Source organism: Oncorhynchus mykiss, chromosome 19, assembly GCF_057628025.1.
Source record: "Oncorhynchus mykiss isolate SJ-2025 chromosome 19, ASM5762802v1, whole genome shotgun sequence".
Taxonomy (NCBI): domain Eukaryota; kingdom Metazoa; phylum Chordata; class Actinopteri; order Salmoniformes; family Salmonidae; genus Oncorhynchus; species Oncorhynchus mykiss.
Genome location: NC_143040.1, coordinates 61475955 through 61500013, shown reverse-complemented (window position 1 = coordinate 61500013; position 24059 = coordinate 61475955). Strand labels below are relative to the sequence as shown.

The 24059-nt window shown below is 44.1% G+C and overlaps 1 protein-coding gene across 14 annotated transcripts in view; it reads right to left on the bottom strand.

The window, feature by feature from the left end:
- Positions 1 to 21623, bottom strand: part of LOC110498100 (homeobox-containing protein 1) — a 29911-nt gene extending 8288 nt beyond the window's left edge. For 4 of the 14 annotated variants that reach the window (XR_016488685.1, XR_016488687.1, XR_016488688.1 and 1 more), the window contains exons 1-4: positions 21287 to 21505; positions 12500 to 13060; positions 2198 to 2283; positions 1306 to 1635 (exon numbers count right to left, since the gene is read on the bottom strand). Coding sequence is in view for 5 of the 14 variants with exons in the window: in XM_036955057.2 (XP_036810952.1) it covers positions 1525 to 1635; positions 2198 to 2283; positions 12500 to 13059 (757 nt within the window). In the remaining 9 variants the exon portion in view is untranslated. Of the gene's footprint in view, positions 1 to 617; positions 1155 to 1305; positions 1636 to 2197; positions 2284 to 12499; positions 13061 to 18888; positions 19051 to 21286 lie in introns of those variants that run through there. The other 10 variants (XM_090209642.1, XM_090209643.1, XM_036955060.2 and 7 more) reach the window with 8 other exon arrangements.
- Positions 21624 to 24059: the final 2436 nt, after the last annotated feature.

Sequence of the window (24059 nt, the reverse complement as noted above, 5' to 3'; positions counted from 1 at the left end):
GGACAGAAATATGGAATCGTTTACAGTATCTAGTGAGTGTTGGTGTTTCTGGCACCACAGAGCATTAACGTAATGAACAAGGAAAGCTGCTGGATGGCTGTGACACACACACACACAGCCAGGGGAAAGGTGGGTTGGGACGACCTATGGATGTTCTTGCTTGTGCTTGAGACTAGAACCTCCATCTATTACTTCCTGACTGCAAATCTATGACTCACATCTAGGCTTGTTTTTTATATTTTTTATTGTAACTAAAATAATAAACTACAATAATATGTCATCCATCTAGATCGATAGTCAACACAGATCAGCAGGTTTTAAAATCAGGGCCTCGAGGTCCACATCACTGCTGTTTATTCCCCTCTAATCAGGGACCAATAAAGACCTTTGATTGGCCCAATAGTCCATTTAGTGGCATGGATCACACAATCAATGAATGACTAGGGAGAAAGAAGAACAACCTGCAGTACAGCAGGGCTGGAAGCCTGGATGTAAATAGATCTGCTGTATGTAGCACTGTACACACTAACAGTAATTGACTATAGGTGCTGTGACATACACAGTCCACCAGGGCGCGCCACTACACCCTCCCCTCAACACAGATACAGAGGCCGGTGTGATTTCACAAGTTTGCTTTTTATTAAAAAAATCTGTTTTTCACCATGGTCATATACAGTCAGACACCAGTACTCTTTAAGGCCTAGCTATAGTCATCATAATAACGTATTCAATTAGGTTTATACAGTGCTTAAAGCACTTTACATTTCTACTCAATTGTATTAGCAACATCAGAGCTATACAACTACAAACAATGCTACTCATAAACACCTGCCACTAATGAGCATTTGAATATTTGTGGCTGTGATAGCTTATTGGCTGCTGCACCCAGAGGGCAGGGAGGGACACAGGAAATGGGAAGTGACACATTTGGACACAAGATGGAGTCAGACACACAATGGGGTTGTGGGGGTAGAAACAGGTTGTAGGGGAGTTTGAAAGGTGCTGTAACATGATTTGGGGCAGGACAAATACTGACTGGAACAGTTTGGGGGAAGGACTTTAATACTGCATGAAGCATGTCTGAGGAAAAGCTATGTCCATTGAAACAGAGGGGGTGCAAGAGGGCATATGGGTAGTGTCGTCACATGTAGTGGCTACAAACAAAGACAGATTTGGCATTAGTGACCCCTAGAAAAGTGCATTACATTGGGCAAAAGTAACAGTTTAGGGATACATAGCGAGGATTTGGAAGGGCCATCATTACTTTCCAGCCATAGAATGTCAAGAAATAGTCAATGAACTCACCAATCAGTTGTCATCGTATAACCCCTTCTGCCCTCTCTAGTTTGTGCAGAATCAGAGAGAGTGTCTAATAGTGGATGGAACGGGTGGAACAACTGAAGAGGGACTGGACAGACGGGAGGAGGCTGGAGGTGGGGGGGCTGAGGAGGGGGTCTGCCAACGGGTGGAGGACGTGGAAGTGGTGGTGGGACTGGGCATGCGGGTGGTGGTGGTGGGCATTACCAGGGGTGGTCTTCTCCAGCTGGTACCAGCGGTAGAAGGCCCTCTTCTTCTGTTCGCTGAGGTCCGAGCCCTGCTGCAGCAGCCAGTGGGAGATACGACTCTGACTGATACCTGGAGGGAGGCAGGGAGACAGGGAGGCAGGGAGACGGGGAGTCAGGGAGGCAGGGAGGCGGGGAGGCAGGGAGGCGGGGAGTCAGGGAGGCGGGGAGGCAGGGAGGCAGGGAGGCGGGGAGGCGGGGAGACGGGGAGGCGGGGAGTCAGGGAGTCAGGGAGGCGGGGAGTCAGGGAGGCAGGGATGCGGGGATGCGGGGAGGCAGGGAGGCAGGGAGACGGGGAGTCAGGGAGACGGGGATGCGGGGAGTCAGGGAGACGGGGAGTCAGGGAGGCGGGGAGTCAGGGAGTCAGGGAGGCGGGGATGCGGGGATGCGGGGAGGGGGGACAGAAAGAGACAGAGAGAGAAACATATGGAGGAGGGAAAGAGCACAGAAAGCCAGATTTATTACCTAGCCAATGCATATACAGTGGATGAAGTACTTGCTATGTGCAATTCAAGCCACACTAACACTCCTAGAAATCATGATGATGACTCTGTTTTAAGTGTACACCAAAGTGAGCACAGTTCCACTCCAACATAGTGTAGTGTGCTGTATTAGCCACTAGGAAGCATACTGACCTGTGACCTGAGCCACCACTGCCTGAGAGATGCGCCTGTTCCCCAGGAATGCCTTGATCTCCTCCTTTATTATGGCACTGTCCCTTCTGGACGGAGAGAGAGAGAAAGAGTGAGAGAGCGAGAGAAAGAGAGAGAGAGCGAAAGAGAGAGCGAGCGAGCGAGAGCGAGAGAGCGAGAGGAAAAATAGAAAAGAGAACAATGTTCTCTTTCCTAGGAAGCTCGAGAAAAGAGAGAGAGGTGATGTGGAAAGACGGAGAGGAAATGAGAAAATGAAGATAAGCCATGAAGAGCGGGATACCGGAAAGTACAATTGAGTTGGATAGGAAGGAAAGACTGTATGAAAAAAAGGAAATATGAGGGGCTGAGAGAAAGCAAGGAGAATAGGGGTAAGTGCAGAGAAAATGTGTGTATGCCAAGGTTATTAGTTGTCATTTTGTTTTAATATACTCCTTCAAGACTGTTGGAAAAGCATTCCTCATGAATCTGGTTGAGAGAATGCCAAGATTGACAGCTTTGAACAAAGGCAAAGGGTAGCTACTTTGAAGAATCTAAAATATATTTTTGTTTTTTGGTTACTACATGATGTCATGTGTGTTATTCCATAGTTGATGTCTTCACTATTATTCTAAAATGTAGAAAAAAGTCAAAATAAAGAAAAACCCTTGAATGAGTAATAAACTTCTGACTGGTACTGTATATATAAATATTTAGCTATTATTAGTTTGTCAGTTAAGACTGATTTACTCTATTTATACTGAACAAAAATATAAACGGAACATGTAAAGTGTTGGTTGAATGTTTCATGACCTGAAATAAAAGAGCCTGTAATGTTCCATATGCACAAAAAGCATCTCTCTAATTTTGTGTACTAATTTGTTTACATTCCTGTTAGTGAGCATTTCTCCTTTGCCAAGATAATCCATCCACCTGACAGGTGTGGCATATCAAGAAGCTGATAAAAAAGCATGACCATTACACATGTGCACCTTGTGCTGGGGAATGTAAAATGGCACTAAAATGTGCAGTTGTGTCACACAATGCCACCGATGTCAAGTTTTGAGGGAGCGTGCAATTGGCATGCTGACTGCAGGAATGTTCACCAGAGCTGTTGCCAGAGAATTTAATGTTAATTTCTCTACCATAAGCCGCCTCCATAATTTTGGAGAATTTGGCAGTATGTCCAACCGGTCTCACAATCACACCAGCCCAGCACCTCCACATCCGGCTTCTTCACCTGCAGGATCGTCTGAGACCAGCCACCTGGACGGCTGAGGAAACTGTGGGTTTGCACAACCAAATCATTTCTGCACAAACTGTCAGAAACCATCTCAGGGAAGCTCATCTGTGTGCTCGTTGTCCTCACCAGGGTCTTGACCTGACAGCAGTTTGGGGTCGTAACTGACTTCAGTAGGCAAATGCTCACCTTCGATGGCCTCTGGCATGCTGGAGGTGTACTCTTCTCGGATGAATCCTGGTTTCAACTGTACCGGGCAGATAGCATGTATGGGGTCGACTGGGCGAGCAGTTTGCTAATGTCAATGTTGTAAATATAGTTCCCCATGGTGGCGGTGGTGTTATGGTATGGGCAGGCATAAGCTACGGACAACGAACACAATTGCATTTTAAATCAATGGCAATTTGAATGCAAAGAGATACTGTGACGAGATCCTGAGGCCCATTGTCATGCCTTTCCTCCGCCGCCATCACCTCATGTTTCAGCTTGGTAATACACAGCCCCACGATCTTCCATGGCCTGCATACCCACCAGACATTTCACCCATTCAGCATGTGTGGGATCAGGGCCTAACACCCACCACGTGCCAAATGCGGCTAGATTTTGGCATTGGCGGTAAGATGTGTATTTCACTAGCCATGTTGGCGGGTGGTCAGGGCTCCACAGTGCGACAATTTAAAGTATTGTCATATTTATAGTAAAATAAATGCTGCAGTAGCTGTTTTCTAAGTATTTCTGCCGTTTTGTTTCATCGCTGGTAAAATATTCCCTCAAAGACAAAGAACTAGGAATCCTATGTAGCCTATCCCAATTCACACTGCAAAACTGCCTGCCTGGGGGCTGTGTGCACGTGAAGAGCTGCGCACAGCCATAAAGGTTGGTCTAATATACTTGTGTTTCTTGGCTATTTACATTGTTTTGTTCATAAGATGCGTTGTCTTCTCGAAAACAACCTAACGCCTCTACTAGTCAGACTCAATCATGCTGGCCACACCAGTCGCGTCACGTGCGCTGCAAAATAAATTTGCACATACATGTTATTCAATCATTGCACCCACACTGCGCGCGCCAACAAACGTCTAAAATCTTTGAAATTGTTGCGTTTATATTTTTGTTCAGTATAGTTTCAGTTCCATAAACACATTTCTATTTCCTGTTTATATGATTTAGTTTCAGTGTTATGGACAGACAGCAAGCAGCCTGGGAGGCGAAGTGTTGGAGGCATATGGTGTGTTTTTTGTGATGTTACTTCTTGCCACTGGGGGCACTAATACATACAGTGATGGGCCAGGACCATAGACATAACATCTCTGTATCTGTGTGTTACGGATACAAGTATCCTGTGTGTGTATCCTGTGTGTGTGTGTTTCTTTTCTCTCCTTCTCCCCTCACAGGTGAAAATCATCACTCCCCAATCAGTCACCAATCCAATCAACAATCAGAAGACACACCTCCTCCTGTTTCCTACCCTATCACAGTTCCTTTCCACTCTCTCTTTGTGTCTTAACCTCTCTTTTGTTTGAGCACCTCCATAGCACTTTGTCATCACCTGTGAGTATTGTTTTGGTTATTGTGTTTGATTGCTGGTGGGAAAAGAGGAAACCAAGACAAGTCGCCCATGGGCATACACTACCCGTAGGTAGACTTTGTTAAATACACTAGTTAGAACTGGGCGGACCACCCACTGTATTTTTGGTTAGTTAGTTAGCTGTTGTTAAAGTAGGCTAGTCTAGCTTAGGGGTGTTTTTGAATACTTATTGTTTCTTTCCTTGGGTCCAGCTCAGCCCCTTTTCCTGCTCCCCCCATTACCGTGTGTTTTCAAATAAACCTTGAGTTTGACGGTAGATTTCGGGAGAATCAACTAATGAAGTCATGTCACATGACATGTTATGTTTCTGTAATATTAAACATTTATCACTAACCCTTCAACAGGGTTAATACAAACAGTATCACTAACTAACCCCTTCCTACAGGGTTAATACAAACAGTATCACTAACTAACCCCTTCCTAAAGGGTTAATACAAACAGTATCACTAACTAACCCCTTCCTACAGGGTTAATACAAACAGTATCACTAACTAACCCCTTCCTACAGGGTTAATACAAACAGTATCACTAACTAACCCCTTCCTACAGGGTTAATACAAACAGTATCACTAACTAACCCCTTCCAACAGGGTTAATAAACAGTATCACTAACTAACCCTTTCCTACAGGGTTAATACAAACAGTATCACTAACTAACCCCTTCCTACAGGGTTAATACAAACAGTATCACTAACTAACCCCTTCCAACAGGGTTAATACAAACAGTATCACTAACTAACCCCTTCCTACAGGGTTAATACAAACAGTATCACTAACTAACCCCTTCCAACAGGGTTAATAAACAGTATCACTAACTAACCCCTTCCTACAGGGTTAATACAAACAGTATCACTAACTAACCCCTTCCAACAGGGTTAATACAAACAGTATCACTAACTAACCCCTTCCAACAGGGTTAATACAAACAGTATCACTAACTAACCCCTTCCAACAGGGTTAATACAAACAGTATCACTAACTAACCCCTTCCTACAGGGTTAATACAAACAGTATCACTAACTAACCCCTTCCTACAGGGTTAATAAAAACAGTATCACAAATTAACCCCTTCCTACAGGGTTAATAAACAGTATCACTAACTAACCCCTTCCACCAGGGTTAATAAACAGTATCACTAACTAACCCCTTCCAACAGGGTTAATACAAACAGTCTCACTAACTAACCCCTTTCAACAGGGTTAATACAAACAGTATCACTAACTAACCCCTTCCAACAGGGTTAATAAAAACAGTATCACTAACTAACCCCTTCCAACAGGGTTAATAAACAGTACCACTAACTAACCCCTTCCAACAGGGTTTATACAAACAGTCTCACTAACTAACCCCTTTCAACAGGGTTAATAAACAGTATCACTAACTAACCCCTTCCAACAGGTTTAATAAAAACAGTATCACTAACTAACCCCTTCCAACAGGGTTAATACAAACAGTATCACTAACTAACCCCTTCCTACAGGGTTAATACAAACAGTATCACTAACTAACCCCTTCCTACAGGGTTAATAAAAACAGTATCACTAACTAACCCCTTCCAACAGGGTTAATAAAAACAGTATCACTAACTAACCCCTTCCAACAGGGTTAATAAACAGTATCACTAACTAACCCCTTCTAACAGGGTTAATACAAACAGTCTCACTAACTAACCCCTTTCAACAGGGTTAATAAACAGTATCACTAACTAACCCCTTCCAACAGGTTTAATAAAAACAGTATCACTAACTAACCCCTTCCAACAGGGTTAATACAAACAGTATCACTAACTAACCCCTTCCTACAGGGTTAATACAAACAGTATCACTAACTAACCCCTTCCAACAGGGTTAATAAAACAGTATCACTAACTAACCCCTTCCTACAGGGTTAATAAACAGTATCACTAACTAACCCCTTCCTACAGGGTTAATACAAACAGTATCACTAACTAACCCCTTCCAACAGGGTTAATAAAAACAGTATCACTAACTAACCCCTTCCTACAGGGTTAATAAAAACAGTATCACTAACTAACCCCTTCCAACAGGGTTAATACAAACAGTATCACTAACTAACCCCTTCCTACAGGGTTAATACAAACAGTATCACTAACTAACCCCTTCCTACAGGGTTAATACAAACAGTATCACTAACTAACCCCTTCCTACAGGGTTAATACAAACAGTATCACTAACTAACCCCTTCCTACAGGGTTAATACAAACAGTATCACTAACTAACCCCTTCCTACAGGGTTAATACAAACAGTATCACTAACTAACCCCTTCCTACAGGGTTAATACAAACAGTATCACTAACTAACCCCTCCCTACAGGGTTAATACAAACAGTATCACTAACTAACCCCTTCCAACAGGGTTAATACAAACAGTATCACTAACTAACCCCTTCCTACAGGGTTAATACAAACAGTATCACTAACTAACCCATTCCTACAGGGTTAATACAAACAGTATCACTAACTAACCCCTTCCTACAGGGTTAATACAAACAGTATCACTAACTAACCCCTTCCTACAGGGTTAATACAAACAGTATCACTAACTAACCCATTCCTACAGGGTTAATACAAACAGTATCACTAACTAACCCCTTCCTACAGGGTTAATAAACAGTATCACTAACTAACCCCTTCCTACAGGGTTAATAAAAACAGTATCACAAATTAACCCCTTCCTACAGGGTTAATAAACAGTATCACTAACTGACCCCTTCCAACAGGGTTAATAAACAGTATCACTAACTAACCCCTTCCAACAGGGTTAATACAAACAGTCTCACTAACTAACCCCTTTCAACAGGGTTAATAAACAGTATCACTAACTAACCCCTTCCAACAGGGTTAATAAAAACAGTATCACTAACTAACCCCTTCCAACAGGGTTAATAAACAGTATCACTAACTAACCCCTTCCTACAGGGTTAATACAAACAGTCTCACTAACTAACCCCTTTCAACAGGGTTAATAAACAGTATCACTAACTAACCCCTTCCAACAGGTTTAATAAAAACAGTATCACTAACTAACCCCTTCCAACAGGTTTAATAAAAACAGTATCACTAACTAACCCCTTCCAACAGGGTTAATAAAAACAGTATCACTAACTAACCCCTTCCAACAGGGTTAATAAACAGTATCACTAACTAACCCCTTCCTACAGGGTTAATACAAACAGTATCACTAACTAACCCCTTCCAACAGGGTTAATACAAACAGTATCACTAACTAACCCCTTCCTACAGGGTTAATACAAACAGTATCACTAACTAACCCCTTCCAACAGGGTTAATAAACAGTATCACTAACTAACCCCTTCCAACAGGGTTAATAAACAGTATCACTAACTAACCCCTTCCTACAGGGTTAATACAAACAGTATCACTAACTAACCCCTTCCAACAGGGTTAATAAACAGTATCACTAACTAACCCTTTCCTACAGGGTTAATACAAACAGTATCACTAACTAACCCCTTCCTACAGGGTTAATACAAACAGTATCACTAACTAACCCCTTCCAACAGGGTTAATACAAACAGTATCACTAACTAACCCCTTCCTACAGGGTTAATACAAACAGTATCACTAACTAACCCCTTCCAACAGGGTTAATAAACAGTATCACTAACTAACCCCTTCCTACAGGGTTAATACAAACAGTATCACTAACTAACCCCTTCCAACAGGGTTAATACAAACAGTATCACTAACTAACCCCTTCCAACAGGGTTAATACAAACAGTATCACTAACTAACCCCTTCCAACAGGGTTAATACAAACAGTATCACTAACTAACCCCTTCCAACAGGGTTAATAAACAGTATCACTAACTAACCCCTTCCAACAGGGTTAATACAAACAGTATCACTAACTAACCCCTTCCAACAGGGTTAATAAACAGTATCACTAACTAACCCCTTCCTACAGGGTTAATACAAACAGTATCACTAACTAACCCCTTCCTACAGGGTTAATACAAACAGTATCACTAACTAACCCCTTCCTACAGGGTTAATACAAACAGTATCACTAACTAACCCCTTCCAACAGGGTTAATAAACAGTATCACTAACTAACCCCTTCCTACAGGGTTAATACAAACAGTATCACTGACTAACCCCTTCCTACAGGGTTAATACAAACAGTATCACTAACTAACCCCTTCCAACAGGGTTAATAAACAGTATCACTAACTAACCCCTTCCAACAGGGTTAATACAAACAGTATCACTAACTAATCCCTTCCAACAGGGTTAATAAACAGTATCACTAACTAACCCCTTCCTACAGGGTTAATACAAACAGTATCACTAACTAACCCCTTCCTACAGGGTTAATACAAACAGTATCACTAACTAACCCCTTCCAACAGGGTTAATAAAAACAGTATCACTAACTAACCCCTTCCAACAGGGTTAATAAACAGTATCACTAACTAACCCCTTCCAACAGGGTTAATACAAACAGTATCACTAACTAACCCCTTCCAATAGGGTTAATACAAACAGTATCACTAACTAACCCCTTCCAACAGGGTTAATACAAACAGTATCACTAACTAACCCCTTCCAACAGGGTTAATAAAACAGTATCACTAACTAACCCCTTCCTACAGGGTTAATACAAACAGTATCACTAACTAACCCCTTCCTACAGGGTTAATACAAACAGTATCACTAACTAACCCCTTCCAACAGGGTTAATAAAAACAGTATCACTAACTAACCCCTTCCAACAGGGTTAATAAACAGTATCACTAACTAACCCCTTCCAACAGGGTTAATAAAAACAGTATCACTAACTAACCCCTTCCAACAGGGTTAATAAACAGTATCACTAACTAACCCCTTCCTACAGGGTTAATACAAACAGTATCACTAACTAACCCCTTCCAACAGGGTTAATACAAACAGTATCACTAACTAACCCCTTCCTACAGGGTTAATACAAACAGTATCACTAACTAACCCCTTCCTACAGGGTTAATAAAAACAGTATCACTAACTAACCCCTTCCTACAGGGTTAATACAAACAGTATCACTAACTAACTCCTTCCAACAGGGTTAATAAACAGTATCACTAACTAACCCCTTCCTACAGGGTTAATACAAACAGTATCACTAACTAACCCCTTCCTACAGGGTTAATACAAACAGTATCACTAACTAACCCCTTTCAACAGGGTTAATACAAACAGTATCACTAACTAACCCCTTCCAACAGGGTTAATACAAACAGTATCACTAACTAACCCCTTCCTACAGGGTTAATACAAACAGCTGTAAAAACATATGCAATGTGTGTGTGTTTCTGTGTTTATGTGTGTGTTTCTGTTCAACCAAACAATATTCTGGTTCACCTACTAGAAGACTGCGTTCCAAAGAGTTGGTCGTTGGGTTTCTCAAGCCTGACGGCAGTTGTCCACATACAGAATATTCTCTCCACGAACACAGCTTTCAATAACCAGCCATCCTTGCCTCCCAGAACTGGAGAGTCTAAACTTGCTAGATTCATCGTGTTGGCATCTTCCTGGGGTCCTGCCGCTCCGCGGCTGTACCCTCTAATTTTCTGAAGTACAAAATACTCATAGTGACGCCATCTCTGTTGAGCGACGTGCCAGAGACACACTTGGGTCCATCAGGCAAGCTGCTCCAGGGGTTGGATAGAAGTTGGCTACCAGAGGAGTCAGTATGCATGCGAAGTCACACAGTGACTTCAGGAGGACCTGTGCCAACTGTTTTGCAACAGTAGTTGACTGCAAGTGTGCCTCAAGGTTGAGAAGGCACAGAACCAAATCAGACAGCGACTGGATGTCAGTTTGGATTTGCGAAAGGCTCCAGCAACTTCACAAGCTGTTCTAGCTTGGCCCAGTCATGCTCCGTGCTCGCCCTCAGATTTCTTCCCTGTTAGCTGGTGATACACAAGCTAGGCCTATTTGAAACATTGGCATCTACTGGCAGCATAAACCCATCAGATTCAGAAACCCCATCCAGAAACAAAACTTTAGAAGAACAGAACTATAACTAAACATAATTTATGGTTGTGTGTGATTGTCAGAGTGAAAGTGACAAAAGACAGAACGTGAGCCAAGGGGGGGAGAGAGCCGGGGGGGAGAGAGCCGGGGGGGAGAGAGCCGAGAGAGAGAGGAGAGCAAGAGCGAGGGGCAGAGAGCGAGGGGCAGAGAGCAAGAGCGAGGGGCAGAGAGCGAGGGGCGGAGAGCGCGAGGGGGGAGAGCGCGAGGGGCGGAGAGCGCGAGGGGGGAGAGCGCGAGGGGGGAGAGAGAGAGCGAGGGGCGGAGAGCGAGGGGCGGAGAGCGAGGGGCGGAGAGCGAGGGGCGGAGAGCGAGAGCGAGGGGCGGAGAGCGAGAGCAAAGGGGGAGAGCGAGAGCGAGGGGCGGAGAGCGAAGGGCGGAGAGCGAGGGGGGAGAGCGAGGGCGAGGGGGGAGAGCGAGGGGCAGAGTGCGAGGGGCGGAGAGCGAGGGCGAGGGGGGAGAGCGAGGGGCAGAGTGCGAGGGGCGGAGAGCGAGGGGCGGAGAGCGAGGGGCGGAGAGCGAGGGGCGGAGAGCGAGGGGGGAGAGCGAGGGGGGAGAGCGAGAGCGAGGGGGGAGAGGGAGAGCGAGAGCGCAAGAACAAGGGGGGAAAGCGAGAGCGAGAGAGCAAGAACAAGGGGGGAAAGCGAGAGCGAGAGCAAGAACAAGGGGGAGAGCGAGAACAAGGGGGGAGAGCAATTCCCATAGATGTGACGTGTCTGTGAAAACACTAGAACCACACACTCACTTTCTTCTGTCTGTCGATACACTGTCTTCTCATTTACATTTATACTGATTCCTCTTCATTGAAAACGTGAGAGAATCAGAGGCAGCGCTGAGCTGCCAGAAATTCATTGCCATTTTTCTCTCCTTCCCTTTTCATCACTCCATCTAGATCAATACTGACTGTATCACTGCGAACAACACACAATACAAAAGAGCAGCGAAAAGGTTTACGGACAGGTTGTGTGTGTGTGTGTGTGTCTGATGTGGTGCCTATGTTTAGAGACAGGTGTCACCTAATGCATTACTAAACTCTGGGCTCAGGATCCAGTTCACTAGAAAACTTTAAAAACCGAAAACAAAAATGAGGATTCTTATTAAGACACGTCGAGGTAGCGTAACACGTCGAGGTAGCGTAACACGTCGAGGTAGCGTAACACGTCGAGGTAGCGTAACCCGTCGAGGTAGCGTAACCCGTCGAGGTAGCATAACACGTCGAGGTAGCATAACCCGTCGAGGTAGCATAACACGTCGAGGTAGCGTAACACGTCGAGGGTAGCGTAACACGTCGAGGTAGCGTAACACGTCGAGGTAGCGTAACACGTCGAGGTAGCATAACACGTCGAGGTAGTGTAAAATGTAGTTTGTTTGGTTCTCATGTTGTGCCTATTGATGTGTTCAGAAAAAAACAGGCTCCTCCTCCTCACCTCAGGAGTTCCTCAACTTTGTCGTCCACGTCTAGTTCCTCCTCGCTGGCCTCAAACCCGTAACCGCTCCCCGTCACGCCGCCACTCACCGCGCCTACACTGTCAGGAAACCGTGGTGGAGACAACTTCCCGTTCGTCACGGCAACCAGCTCATCGCCGCCACCAACCCCATGCCCGTTCTGCGCCACCACTGCCATAGCAACTGGGTCGGATACAACCGCCGGAAGGGGCGGTGACATATCATAGTTGTTGCTAGGCGACGGCGACAGGCCATTCCCGCCACTTCCACTCCCATTCTCCAGGTAACCAGTCTGTGTGGCGGTCGTGGACGTTGATGAGGACGCCGAAGAAGATGTTGAATTAGTGTTGTAATTGGGCGTCGGTCCCTGATAGGCGGGCTGGGGACGGCGTCCAAACTTGTGTCCGTGCTGGTGATCCAGTCTTTCCAGGATGTCCAGGGCGTGGAGGAGCTCTGGCTTGGTCATCCCTGTCCTCCTCAGCCGCTGGAGCAGGTCAATCTGCTCAATGGTGAAACGAGGCTCGTCGGTATACCGAGACATCCTGGAGAGGGAGAGAGGAGAAGGGTTTAGTTGGAGAGAGAAAATAGTTTAGATAGGATGAATGGAGAAAGGAGGAGAGAGGGATGATACATTCAGGGATTGATGGATGTTTTGAGAGATGGGGGCTGTTGCTGTATTGTATATACCCCTGTCCAGAAAACTACTACCATCCCTTAGGCCCTGCCTGGTACACATCCAGAAAACTACTATTATCCCTTAGGCCCTGCCTGGTACACATCCAGAAAACTACTACCATCCCTTAGGCCCTGCCTGGTACACATCCAGAAAACTACTACCATCCCTTAGGCCCTGCCTGGTACACATCCAGAAAACTACTACCATCCCTTAAGCCCTGCCTGGTACACATTCAGAAAACTACTACCATCCCTTAAGCCCTGCCTGGTACACATCCAGAAAACTACTACCATCCCTTAAGCCCTGCCTGGTACACATCCAGAAAACTACTACCATCCCTTAAGCCCTGCCTGGTACACATCCAGAAAACTACTACCATCCCTTAGGCCTAGCCTGGTACACATCCAGAAAACTACTACCATCCCTTAGGCCCTGCCTGGTACACATCCAGAAAACTACTACCATCCCTTAAGCCCTGCCTGGTACACATCCAGAAAACTACTATCATCCCTTAGGCCCTGCCTGGTACACATCCAGAAAACTACTACCATCCCTTAGGCCCTGCCTGGTACACATCCAGAAAACTACTACCATCCCTTAGGCCCTGCTCTTACACATCCAGAAAACTACTACCATCCCTTAGGCCCTGCCTGGTACACATCCAGAAAACTACTACCATCCCTTAGGCCCTGCCTGGTACACATCCAGAAAACTACTACCATCCCTTAGGCCCTGCCTAGTACACATCCAGAAAACTACTACCATCCCTTAGGCCCTGCCTGGTACACATCCAGAAAACTACTACCACCCCCTTAGGCCCTGCCTGGTATACATCCAGAAAACTACTACCATCCCTTAAGCCCTGCCTGGTACACATCCAGAAAACTACTACCATCCCTTAAGCCCTGCCTGGTATACATCCAGAAAACTACTACCATCCCTTAAGCCCTGCCTGGTACACATCCAGAAAACTACTACCATCCCTTAGGCCCTGCCTGGTACACATCCAGAAAACTACTACCATCCCTTAGGCCCTGCCTGGTACACATCCAGAAAACTACTACCATCCCTTAGGCCCTGCCTGGTACACATCCAGAAAACTACTACCACCCCCTTAGGCCCTGCCTGGTATACATCCAGAAAACTACTACCATCCCTTAAGCCCTGCCTGGTACACATCCAGAAAACTACTACCATCCCTTAGGCCCTGCCTGGTACACATCCAGAAAACAACTACCATCCCCTTAGGCCCTGCCTGGTACACATCCAGAAAACTACTACCATCCCCTTAGGCCCTGCCTGGTATACATCCAGAAAACTACTACCATCCCTTAAGCCCTGCCTGGTATACATCCAGAAAACTACTACCATCGCTTAAGCCCTGCCTGGTATACATCCAGAAAACTACTACCATCCCTTAGGCCCTGCCTGGTACACATCCAGAAAACTGCTGCATAGACATAAGACATGTTGACATAACCTATTATTATGCGGGAGACTATGGCAGCTCTTACAAAAGGCTACACTGAGACACATATGCACTCACGAACAAACATCATACAGCTTACACACTATCTCCTCATCAGCAGCATGCTTAGTGAAGACTGGTCCAGGAGCTGCAGCACAGACATTAAATGGATTATTCTACCAACACAGACAGACAGAGACAGACAGAGACAAACTTAGATAGTGTGAACGGGGGGAGGAGGGTGAGAGATGGAAATAGAAATAGAAAGAGAGCGGACTGTATGTGTGAGAGAGAGAAAGAGCTGACAGAGAACACATGCATGAGAGAGAGAGAATAAATATTGAGAGGCGAAAGGGAGGGGGTTAAGAGAGAGTGTGACTTGGGAAAAATGCCAAGAAAAATCTCTGTCCCAAGCGGCCAACCTCCACATTTTCCCTTTAAAAGAGAGCGGGGGTGAGTCATAGGACAGTGTATAGGATATCAGATAGACAAGTACATACAGTTTTGTGCAAAACATACATACACAGCCAGGACACACACACACATTAAAAAGCGCAGTACAGTTCAAACAGGCAGACAGAAACAGACAGGGTCAAAAACAGTAGAGGACACACAGGCGCAGGTGCAGGTGCACAGAAACATGCATGGACATACGTGCGCACACACACACAGGCTAGTGTCTAGACCTACTGAATGAAGGCTAGTGTCTAGACCTACTGAATGAAGGCTGGTGTCTAGACCTACTGAATGAAGGCTGGTGTCTAGACCTACTGAATGAAGGCTGGTGTCTAGACCTACTGAATGAAGGCTGGTGTCTAGACCTACTGAATGAAGGCTGGTGTCTAGACCTACTGAATGAAGGCTGGTGTCTAGACCTACTGAATGAAGGCTGGTGTCTAGACCTACTGAATGAAGGCTGGTGTCTAGACCTACTGAATGAAGGCTGGTGTCTAGACCTACTGAATGAAGGCTGGTGTCTAGACCTACTGAATGAAGGCTGGTGTCTAGACCTACTGAATGAAGGTTGGTGTCTAGACCTACTGAATGAAGGCTGGTGTCTAGACCTACTGAATGAAGGCTAGTGTCTAGACCTACTGAATGAAGGCTGGTGTCTAGACCTACTGAATGAAGGCTGGTGTCTAGACCTACTGAATGAAGGCTAGTGTCTAGACCTACTGAATGAAGGCTGGTGTCTAGACCTACTGAATGAAGGCTAGTGTCTAGACCTACTGAATGAAGGCTAGTGTCTAGACCTACTGAATGAAGGCTAGTGTCTAGACCTACTGAATGAAGGCTAGTGTCTAGACCTACTGAATGAAGGCTGGTGTCTAGACCTACCGAATGAAGGCTGGTGTCTAGACCTACCGAATGAAGGCTAGTGTCTAGACCTACCGAATGAAGGCTAGTGTCTAGACCTACCGAATGAAGGCTGGTGTCTAGACCTACCGAATGAAGGCTAGTGTCTAGACCTACCGAATGAAGGCTAGTGTCTAGACCTACTGAATGAAGGCTAGTGTCTAGACCTACTGAATGAAGGCTAGTGTCTAGATCTACTGAATGAAGGCTAGTGTCTAGACCTACTGAATGAAGGCTAGTGTCTAGACTTACTGAATGAAGGCTAGTGTCTAGACCTACTGAATGAAGGCTAGTGTCTAGACCTACTGAATGAAGGCTGGTGTCTAGACCTACCGAATGAAGGCTGGTGTCTAGACCTACCGAATGAAGGCTAGTGTCTAGACCTACCGAATGAAGGCTAGTGTCTAGACCTACCGAATGAAGGCTGGTGTCTAGACCTACCGAATGAAGGCTAGTGTCTAGACCTACCGAATGAAGGCTAGTGTCTAGACCTACTGAATGAAGGCTAGTGTCTAGACCTACTGAATGAAGGCTAGTGTCTAGATCTACTGAATGAAGGCTAGTGTCTAGACCTACTGAATGAAGGCTAGTGTCTAGACTTACTGAATGAAGGCTAGTGTCTAGACCTACTGAATGAAGGCTAGTGTCTAGACCTACTGAATGAAGGCTAGTGTCTAGACCTACTGAATGAAGGCTGGTGGAGAAAGACTTAGTCTTAATCCATATTACACAATAGTGACAAAGATAACGAACCCAAGATAAACAACAGCCTGTCGTTTCCAATGGGAGCAAATTAATTATAGTAGGCAGAACAAGCAAGGTGGGCCGAGCCGAGCACGAGCTAGCGAGATCCTATTTGCCGCGTTCTAGCATGTATCCCCATATTTCCGTTAGGGATTTCCTACTCGGAAGTACGGGTGTGCAAATAACTCAATTCACCCTTGCACGCCTTCTAAACAATGGCATTTTTAGAAACTTTCGCAAAGTCTACAAAACTTAGTCCACTTTGTTTGTAATAGATTCTAGTTTTGGGGAAATAAAACTGCATTGAGATCAAATGCATCATAGATGCCAAAATGTTGTCAGAAATCATCTCGCTCCACCTTCTCCCACTGCCAGCCACTGGGATTCCTCTCATCACCATATTCAGTAGTGAGTGGAAATGCAAACCAGATTCTTTAGATTTATACATCCTGTGAAACATCTGTCTCATTGTTCTATCTGTGCTAATGAGACCTGCATATAGCCTATATGTTATGTACAGCCTTATACAACACACCAAAACCTACCATATATGTTCTGCTCTAGCCCCGTGCAAACTCACCTGACACAACTAATAAATTAACTGGGCTAATCATCCAGGGCTTGACTAGTTGAATCAGGTGTACCAGCTAGGTGTGGGCAGGAACAAAAATAAGAAACTATAAGAAACAATTATAGTCAGTCAGTCTGCAATTTACAAACCCTGGGCTGGAGTCAAGCTGCTGCTCCTTGGTTCAGTAAAACAAGTTTCTCCACAAATCTTTAACTCCCTGACCTTCCCGTCTTCCTCTGGTGCAGAGGCTCTGGGGAGGACAGAGGTTTAATACTGCTGAGTTGACTAGCACTGGTCAATTATCTTTATAGATCTCTACTCAGCAGAAAGACCGGAGGGAGAGAGGGATGAAGGGCGGCGTGAAGAGAGAGAGAGAGAAATCTATGCCCACTTGACTATGCCCTGAGAGCCTCATGGCTTATAAAAAGTGTGTGTGTGTCAGAACACACTAAGCAGAGTGTCTTACACACATGTACTGAGCATGTTTGAGTCTGACTGGGAGACTACACAAGTGGATGCAACTATTAGCATATTCCGAATGTGAAACCATAGATGCGATAAAGAGGTCAATGGAACACAACCCAAGCAATAGAAATGCCATGGAAACGCGTGGGGGAAAGATCCAGCATCTCCTCATTGCCCCCCAGCAAAATTAGCCTACATTTAGGCTATTGTTTCTGTGTGTATTTCACACCATGTTGAGGCAAACCATTTGAGTTGTAATGCTTGTATGGATGTCAACCCCAATACATGTTCATGTCATCGTCACCAATCAACTGCATTGCAGTTAAAAAACGACTTGGACTAACACCACAGATTTCTGTATGCTAGCTATGCTACCAGCTCATATGAATGGGAGTTAGCATTTAGCAGTCACTTCTTCTAAACCTGAAAAGTAACAACTTCTAAATGATATGCAGTGAAAACAGCCAAACATATCAAAATGGGACTTTAGTAGCCACATTGTCGGTCTGTTACAATACATCAATCATGACTGATTGTGAGATCAGATTGGTTGAACGTGCGCCAATCCGGCGTCCTTCTCTCCCCCACGGTCTGCATTCCACTGACCTCTTTGCATCTATTGTACCACGTTTGTGCTGGAAACTGCAATGCCAAGGAAATTATAGTCCTCAGGAGCAAAAGATCGTAGCCTGGTCCCAGATCTGTTTGTACCATCATTCCAACTGTTTGGCATGACAAGGAGTTGAAAGGAGTGGCATGATGGCACGAAAAGACTGGTACACAAGCTAAAAGAGCTTAGCCTGAAGCTACACATTTTCCTTACCTAATAAACCATTCCAAGCTTGTAAACTGTTTAGTTGAATCGTTAGGACCCCTGGAAAAGAGTAGGTGCCAGGAAGATGTATTTAGCCACATGTGGAAGGTAGCCACTAGCTCCCTCACTCCCTGTGCCTAGAAACCTTATGGGTTACCAGGTACCTGGTGAAAGGTGGATACTGGGGTGTATTTATTATACACCATCTTCCAACAAAAACAGTTTACAGTTTAGGAACCAATGGAAGCAAACGGAACGAAACGGGGAGAGACCTACCTGAATCTGTCCAATAGAAACTCTTGTTTTCAGTGCAAAACGTTTTCCTTTTGGAGTAAACGGTTTCTGTTGCAAAACCGAATCGGCGTAATGAAAGGGCCTACACCGCTGGTGAATTTGGTGTCTGTCTGTACTGTGGTTTTGTATTGCGAACACTGACTGCTAATCTAGTCTTGCAACACAGAGCCTACACAGGGAAATGCAATGGGTAACCTGAGTAATGATATACAACTTTGGACTAGAAGAAACATGTGCATGCTTAACTAGGGAGACTCAAACATTGACCAGAGTTGGAACAGTTTACTGTCATCCAAAGACAAGTAATTAGTTTAATCAATGACAAGCAAACATTTGGTTGACAAGTCAATCTTTAGCTTGTGGTTGTAGGTAAACCAACCTATTTCCCCTGTTAGGGTTGCTTACTTTCAAAAGCTATAGTCAAATGCCTCAAAGTATGTGATGAGAGGCATAATGTATAAAATAGAATGTTTTATTTCAAAGGGGTGTCAGTTTGGTATCAGGTGCGTGTCTAGATTAAAATTAAGTGGGGGCTTTCAACATGGTGACTCAAATGACAATCATGGTGAATCAACAGGGAAACGAACGCCCATGCACTCAATCGCACGTGAACAATCTAATAACTCAAACACAGTCCAAACAGTTATGCAATGCAAAAACCATAAGTATAACCTGTAGATAAACAGCAAGCTAACACCCCAGGGGTAAGAGTTGACAACAGTTTGCTAAGTGTTTGGGGAAGGAGGGGTGTTCAATCACGGTACAGCTCTGGCTTACTTAGCCAACCTTTGCAAATAGTTCTGTTTGACATGAACCATCTAACCAGTTGAGTATGGCATGGCTTATGTTCAAAATTCATGTTGCTAGCTAGTGATCTAATTAGTTGAGTATGGTTGTTCAATGACAAATAGCTACAGGGTACCGTTAATTACTAGCTAGTTAGTTAGCTTGACAAATATATAAACTAATGTTATAGCCACCGATAGAACAATGACACAGATATTTCACCGGATGTGTAAATGTGAAGCATCCTCTTGGCGTTTCCACTCACCACTAAATATGGTAGTTACAGGAAGCCCACTGTCCGGCAGTGGGAGAAGATGGAACGAGATGGATTTAGGCAGAAATTCGGCAAATGTTCTAATCGATGAAACATTTTCTCTCAATACAGTGCTGTTCCCCAAACTAAAATCTGTTGGACCAAGTTTTGTAGACATTACCCTTTACAAAGTTTTTTTTTTAAAATCACATTGTTTAGAAGGACTGCAAAGGGAAATGTAGTTATTGCACACGCTAACTTCACAGAGTAGGCGTTCCCTAACGAAAATATGCGGATACATGCGAGAACACATTAATAATATCTCGCTAGCTCGTGCTTGCTTCTGCACACTATGACTCATTTGGTCTTATTGGAAATGACAGGCTGTGATCTATCTTGGTTTAGTTATACAAATCTTTGTTGTAGCTATGACATCTCGCTAGTTAGCTAGCTAGTAATATTTACAACCTCTATAGAGCAAGCAGACTTTTCCAACGACTTCATAAGTGACCACTGACAAAGACCAATCTAACAATGGATAGGAGGCAAAGCCAGGGATGTATTCTTTACGCAAATTCTGTAACAAAACGTTTTTTAAACGGAACAAAACGGGGAGGGACTTACCTGAATTTGTCCAATATAAAAACTCTTGTTTTGCTCCGTTTGCTTCTTAAAAACAGTAAATGGTTTACTTAATGAATATGCACCACCATTCTAGCCAATGAGAGCACACAATGCATGTGAACAGGACACAGATAGATAGATACAAAGATGAGGCCTCTCGATCTGTGACATTATAGCATCTCCCTTTTTAAAGTAGTCAATTTTCTTCTTCATTGGCAGATAGCTCCTAATTCATATGAATCCCCAACCAGTTGACTACTTTTAAAATTGTGAAAGCTCTCAATAGCAACGTCCATGCTAAAACTGGTTATATCCATGATGAGTCTGTCTCTATGACAACAGGCACAACTCCAATATAAAGTCATTTTTTCCAAATTACCGAAATGCCACGTGAGGCCACTTATATCAAACCACTACGAAATGTCTAATATATTACAAAAGCCCCACGTAGTAAATTAGCAATTAAATGTTTTGTTGACCAAATTCGACACTCATTGACCTCCAAAGACACATTCTTTACTTCGTGGGCTTATTTTCGTGGACAGATGTTGGGCGGAGTAAAATCTCTCGCCCCTCCTCTACCACTGACCAGCAACGCTTAGCTAGCTAGCTATTAAAGTTAGCTTGCTGACTAGCATTGGGACCAATGCCAATGACTGCGGGCGAGCCTGCATAAATACTAGTTATGCTAGCTAACTCACTAGCTGCAAGTCTTACCTTGATCTTAGAATCTAGGGCCCCCGTCCACCACAGCATTTAATAACCCGGTGTTAAATTGGTCCTCGCGACAAGTCCTCTTCTATATCCCCGACACGGGAACAGGCACCAGACGGTTTTCACAATGACAGCCGCCCTCCTCTAGTCTGCTAATTTCATTTCGTGGCGAGATTGATGTGCCTTTGTCTGTCTGACAGTGGCCATATTGACATAGCAAGCGGGGTGAGGTTCCCTGGGATTCGTAGTTTTGGAAATTGCTGTTGCAGCAACGTCCCAGAAACATATGATCTTGAATGCACCCTTGATAAACGCTTTGTTTGTAACAGTATATTCGATTGACTTTGACCGCCCCCTGGCGGACTTGTTGACTAATGAGACAATCAAACTTTATCAGTGATAGAAGTTACTGCTTTCCAAAAAGTTTAGAAAGTTATTCACTAAATTAGTCTGCAATCAACTGCTTTATTGTTAATGTGTTCTCATCGAGTTGTGTGTGTGTGTGCTTATGTGGTCCTGGTCTGGGAGAGAGAGAGAGAGAGAGAGACGGTAGCTGAGTGCCTGTTAAGTCTATGGCTAGGGAGAGGGCAAGGGCAGGCTTGGAGTCACAGGCATGATGGAGGGTAAGAACCAATCACCCTTTCAAGCCTAACTTAACAGAAAGCTCTCTATAAGGGAAGAAGCAAAGTGTTAAAACAGACTTTCTCTGTTGGCCATGTTATTGTCTACCTACTCACTACAGGTAAAACTGGAATACTGTGATGGGAGAAAACTCTATTCCATAGACACATTTCAATCTATCACCCTGTTGAAATCCTCAACATTCAATTTATCGTATAGCAGTGATGTCATAAAGGAGGGGCGATCATCATAATTAGATTGGGGTGACATGTTAGATGTCCTTTATGACATCATAGCTCACTGTATTGCACAACAGTCCAATCAAACATTTTTAACACCACAACTTGCCTACCTCTTTAGAGAGTAGTTGCTTTTTTATTTGCTCAGCAACCAAACTGATTGAGAGATGCTTTAAAATGTTGTCTTTGTTAATTTGTTGGTGGCTTTATTGGTGGCTTTCCACAGTCTGGGCGGCAAGGATTTCAAGAGGCCCTGACGCCCCTATTGTCATATTTGGATCCCCATTAGTTTTTTCCGAAGCAGCAGCTATTCTTCCTGGGGCCCACACAAAAATATAAAACACGACAAGTAACAAAACACTGATACGCTGATAGACAAGAACAGTCACACATTTTTTTAATATAACAAAGTACTAACAATATAACTAAAGAATAATGTGTGTATTAGAGTGTGTCTGTGTGTGTGTGTATTATTTCTCAATCCCTATTGTGCCATGATGTTGTTTTATACATTTTTTAAAGGTAATTTTGCTGTTTGCTTGAGGAATTGGAGATGGATGAGAGTTACATGTGATTATGGCTCTGTATAACACTGTGCATTGCCCTGAATTAGTTTTGGACTTGGGGACTGTGAAAGGACCCCTGGTGGCATGACTTGTGGGGTATGTATGGGTGTCTGAGTTATATATTATTTCTCACAAAAAAAAGTTGAAGATAAGCAGTTAATATCTTGTCAACCCTCTGCCGACAGACATGGTTGTCCTGTTCTAGCTCCTAGCCAACTTTGTAGTATTTTTTTTTTTACATAATTTGCTCAATAAAGTTTTTTTTGCATTATTACCTACAGACAAAAATAACTTTGGGTTAATTGATCAGTGGTCACTGACCAGCATTTAGATCATAAATTAGACTTCCCTGAATTGGATACTTTGTTTGAACTTCCTGAGGCAGTTCCATTCATCCCGGGAGCTGCTCCAAGACGCAGTAGCAGTAGAAGAGGAAAAATAAGTGGGCTCGTAATCAGACTCAGGAGATGTGCATACCAACTACAACTTCCAAGAAAATGACTCGGTAACGTTCAGTCCCTGGACTATAAAGTCGATGAGCTCAGAGCGAGGATCTCCTTCCAGAGAGACATTAGGGACTGTTACATACTCTGTTTTTACGGAATCATGGCTCCCTCTGGATATACTTTCCCTGTCCATTCAGCCAGCAGGGTTCTTCGTCCATCGTGAGGACAGGAAGAACAAACTCTCCAGGAAAAAGAAAGGCGGAGGTGTATGTTTCATGATTAACTACTCATGGTATGTTTGTGGTAACATACTGCAACTCAAGTCAATCAATCAATCAAATGTATTTATGAAGCCCTTTTACATCAGCCGATGTTACAAAGTGCACCTACTTCCGGCGCCGACAGAGATGGCCGCCTCGCTTCGCGTTTATTTCAAGCATTTCGCTACACTCGCATTAACATCTGCTAACCATGTGTATGTGACAAATAAAATTTGATTTGATTTGATTTGAGAAACCCAGCCTAAAACCCCAAACAGCAAGCAATGCAGAGTAGAAGCACGGTGGTTAGGAAGAAACTTAGAGAGGAACCGGTCTCTGAGGGGTGGCCAGTCCTCTTCTGGCTGTGCTGGGTGGAGATTATAACAGTACATGGCCAAGATGTTCAAACGTTCATAGATGACCAGCAGGGTCAAATAGTAATAATCACAGTGGTTGTCGAGGGTGCAACAGGTCAGCACCTCAGGAGTTGTTCAATTTAAATATTCAAACATTTAAATTGAACAACAATTCCATGTGAATCCGATAACTCTGATGTGTAGACTTTACACTGTAGAGTTTATGTAATCTTATCATTGATGAGAATGTCTCAGATGACAACCGAACTGATATCATATTCATTAAGT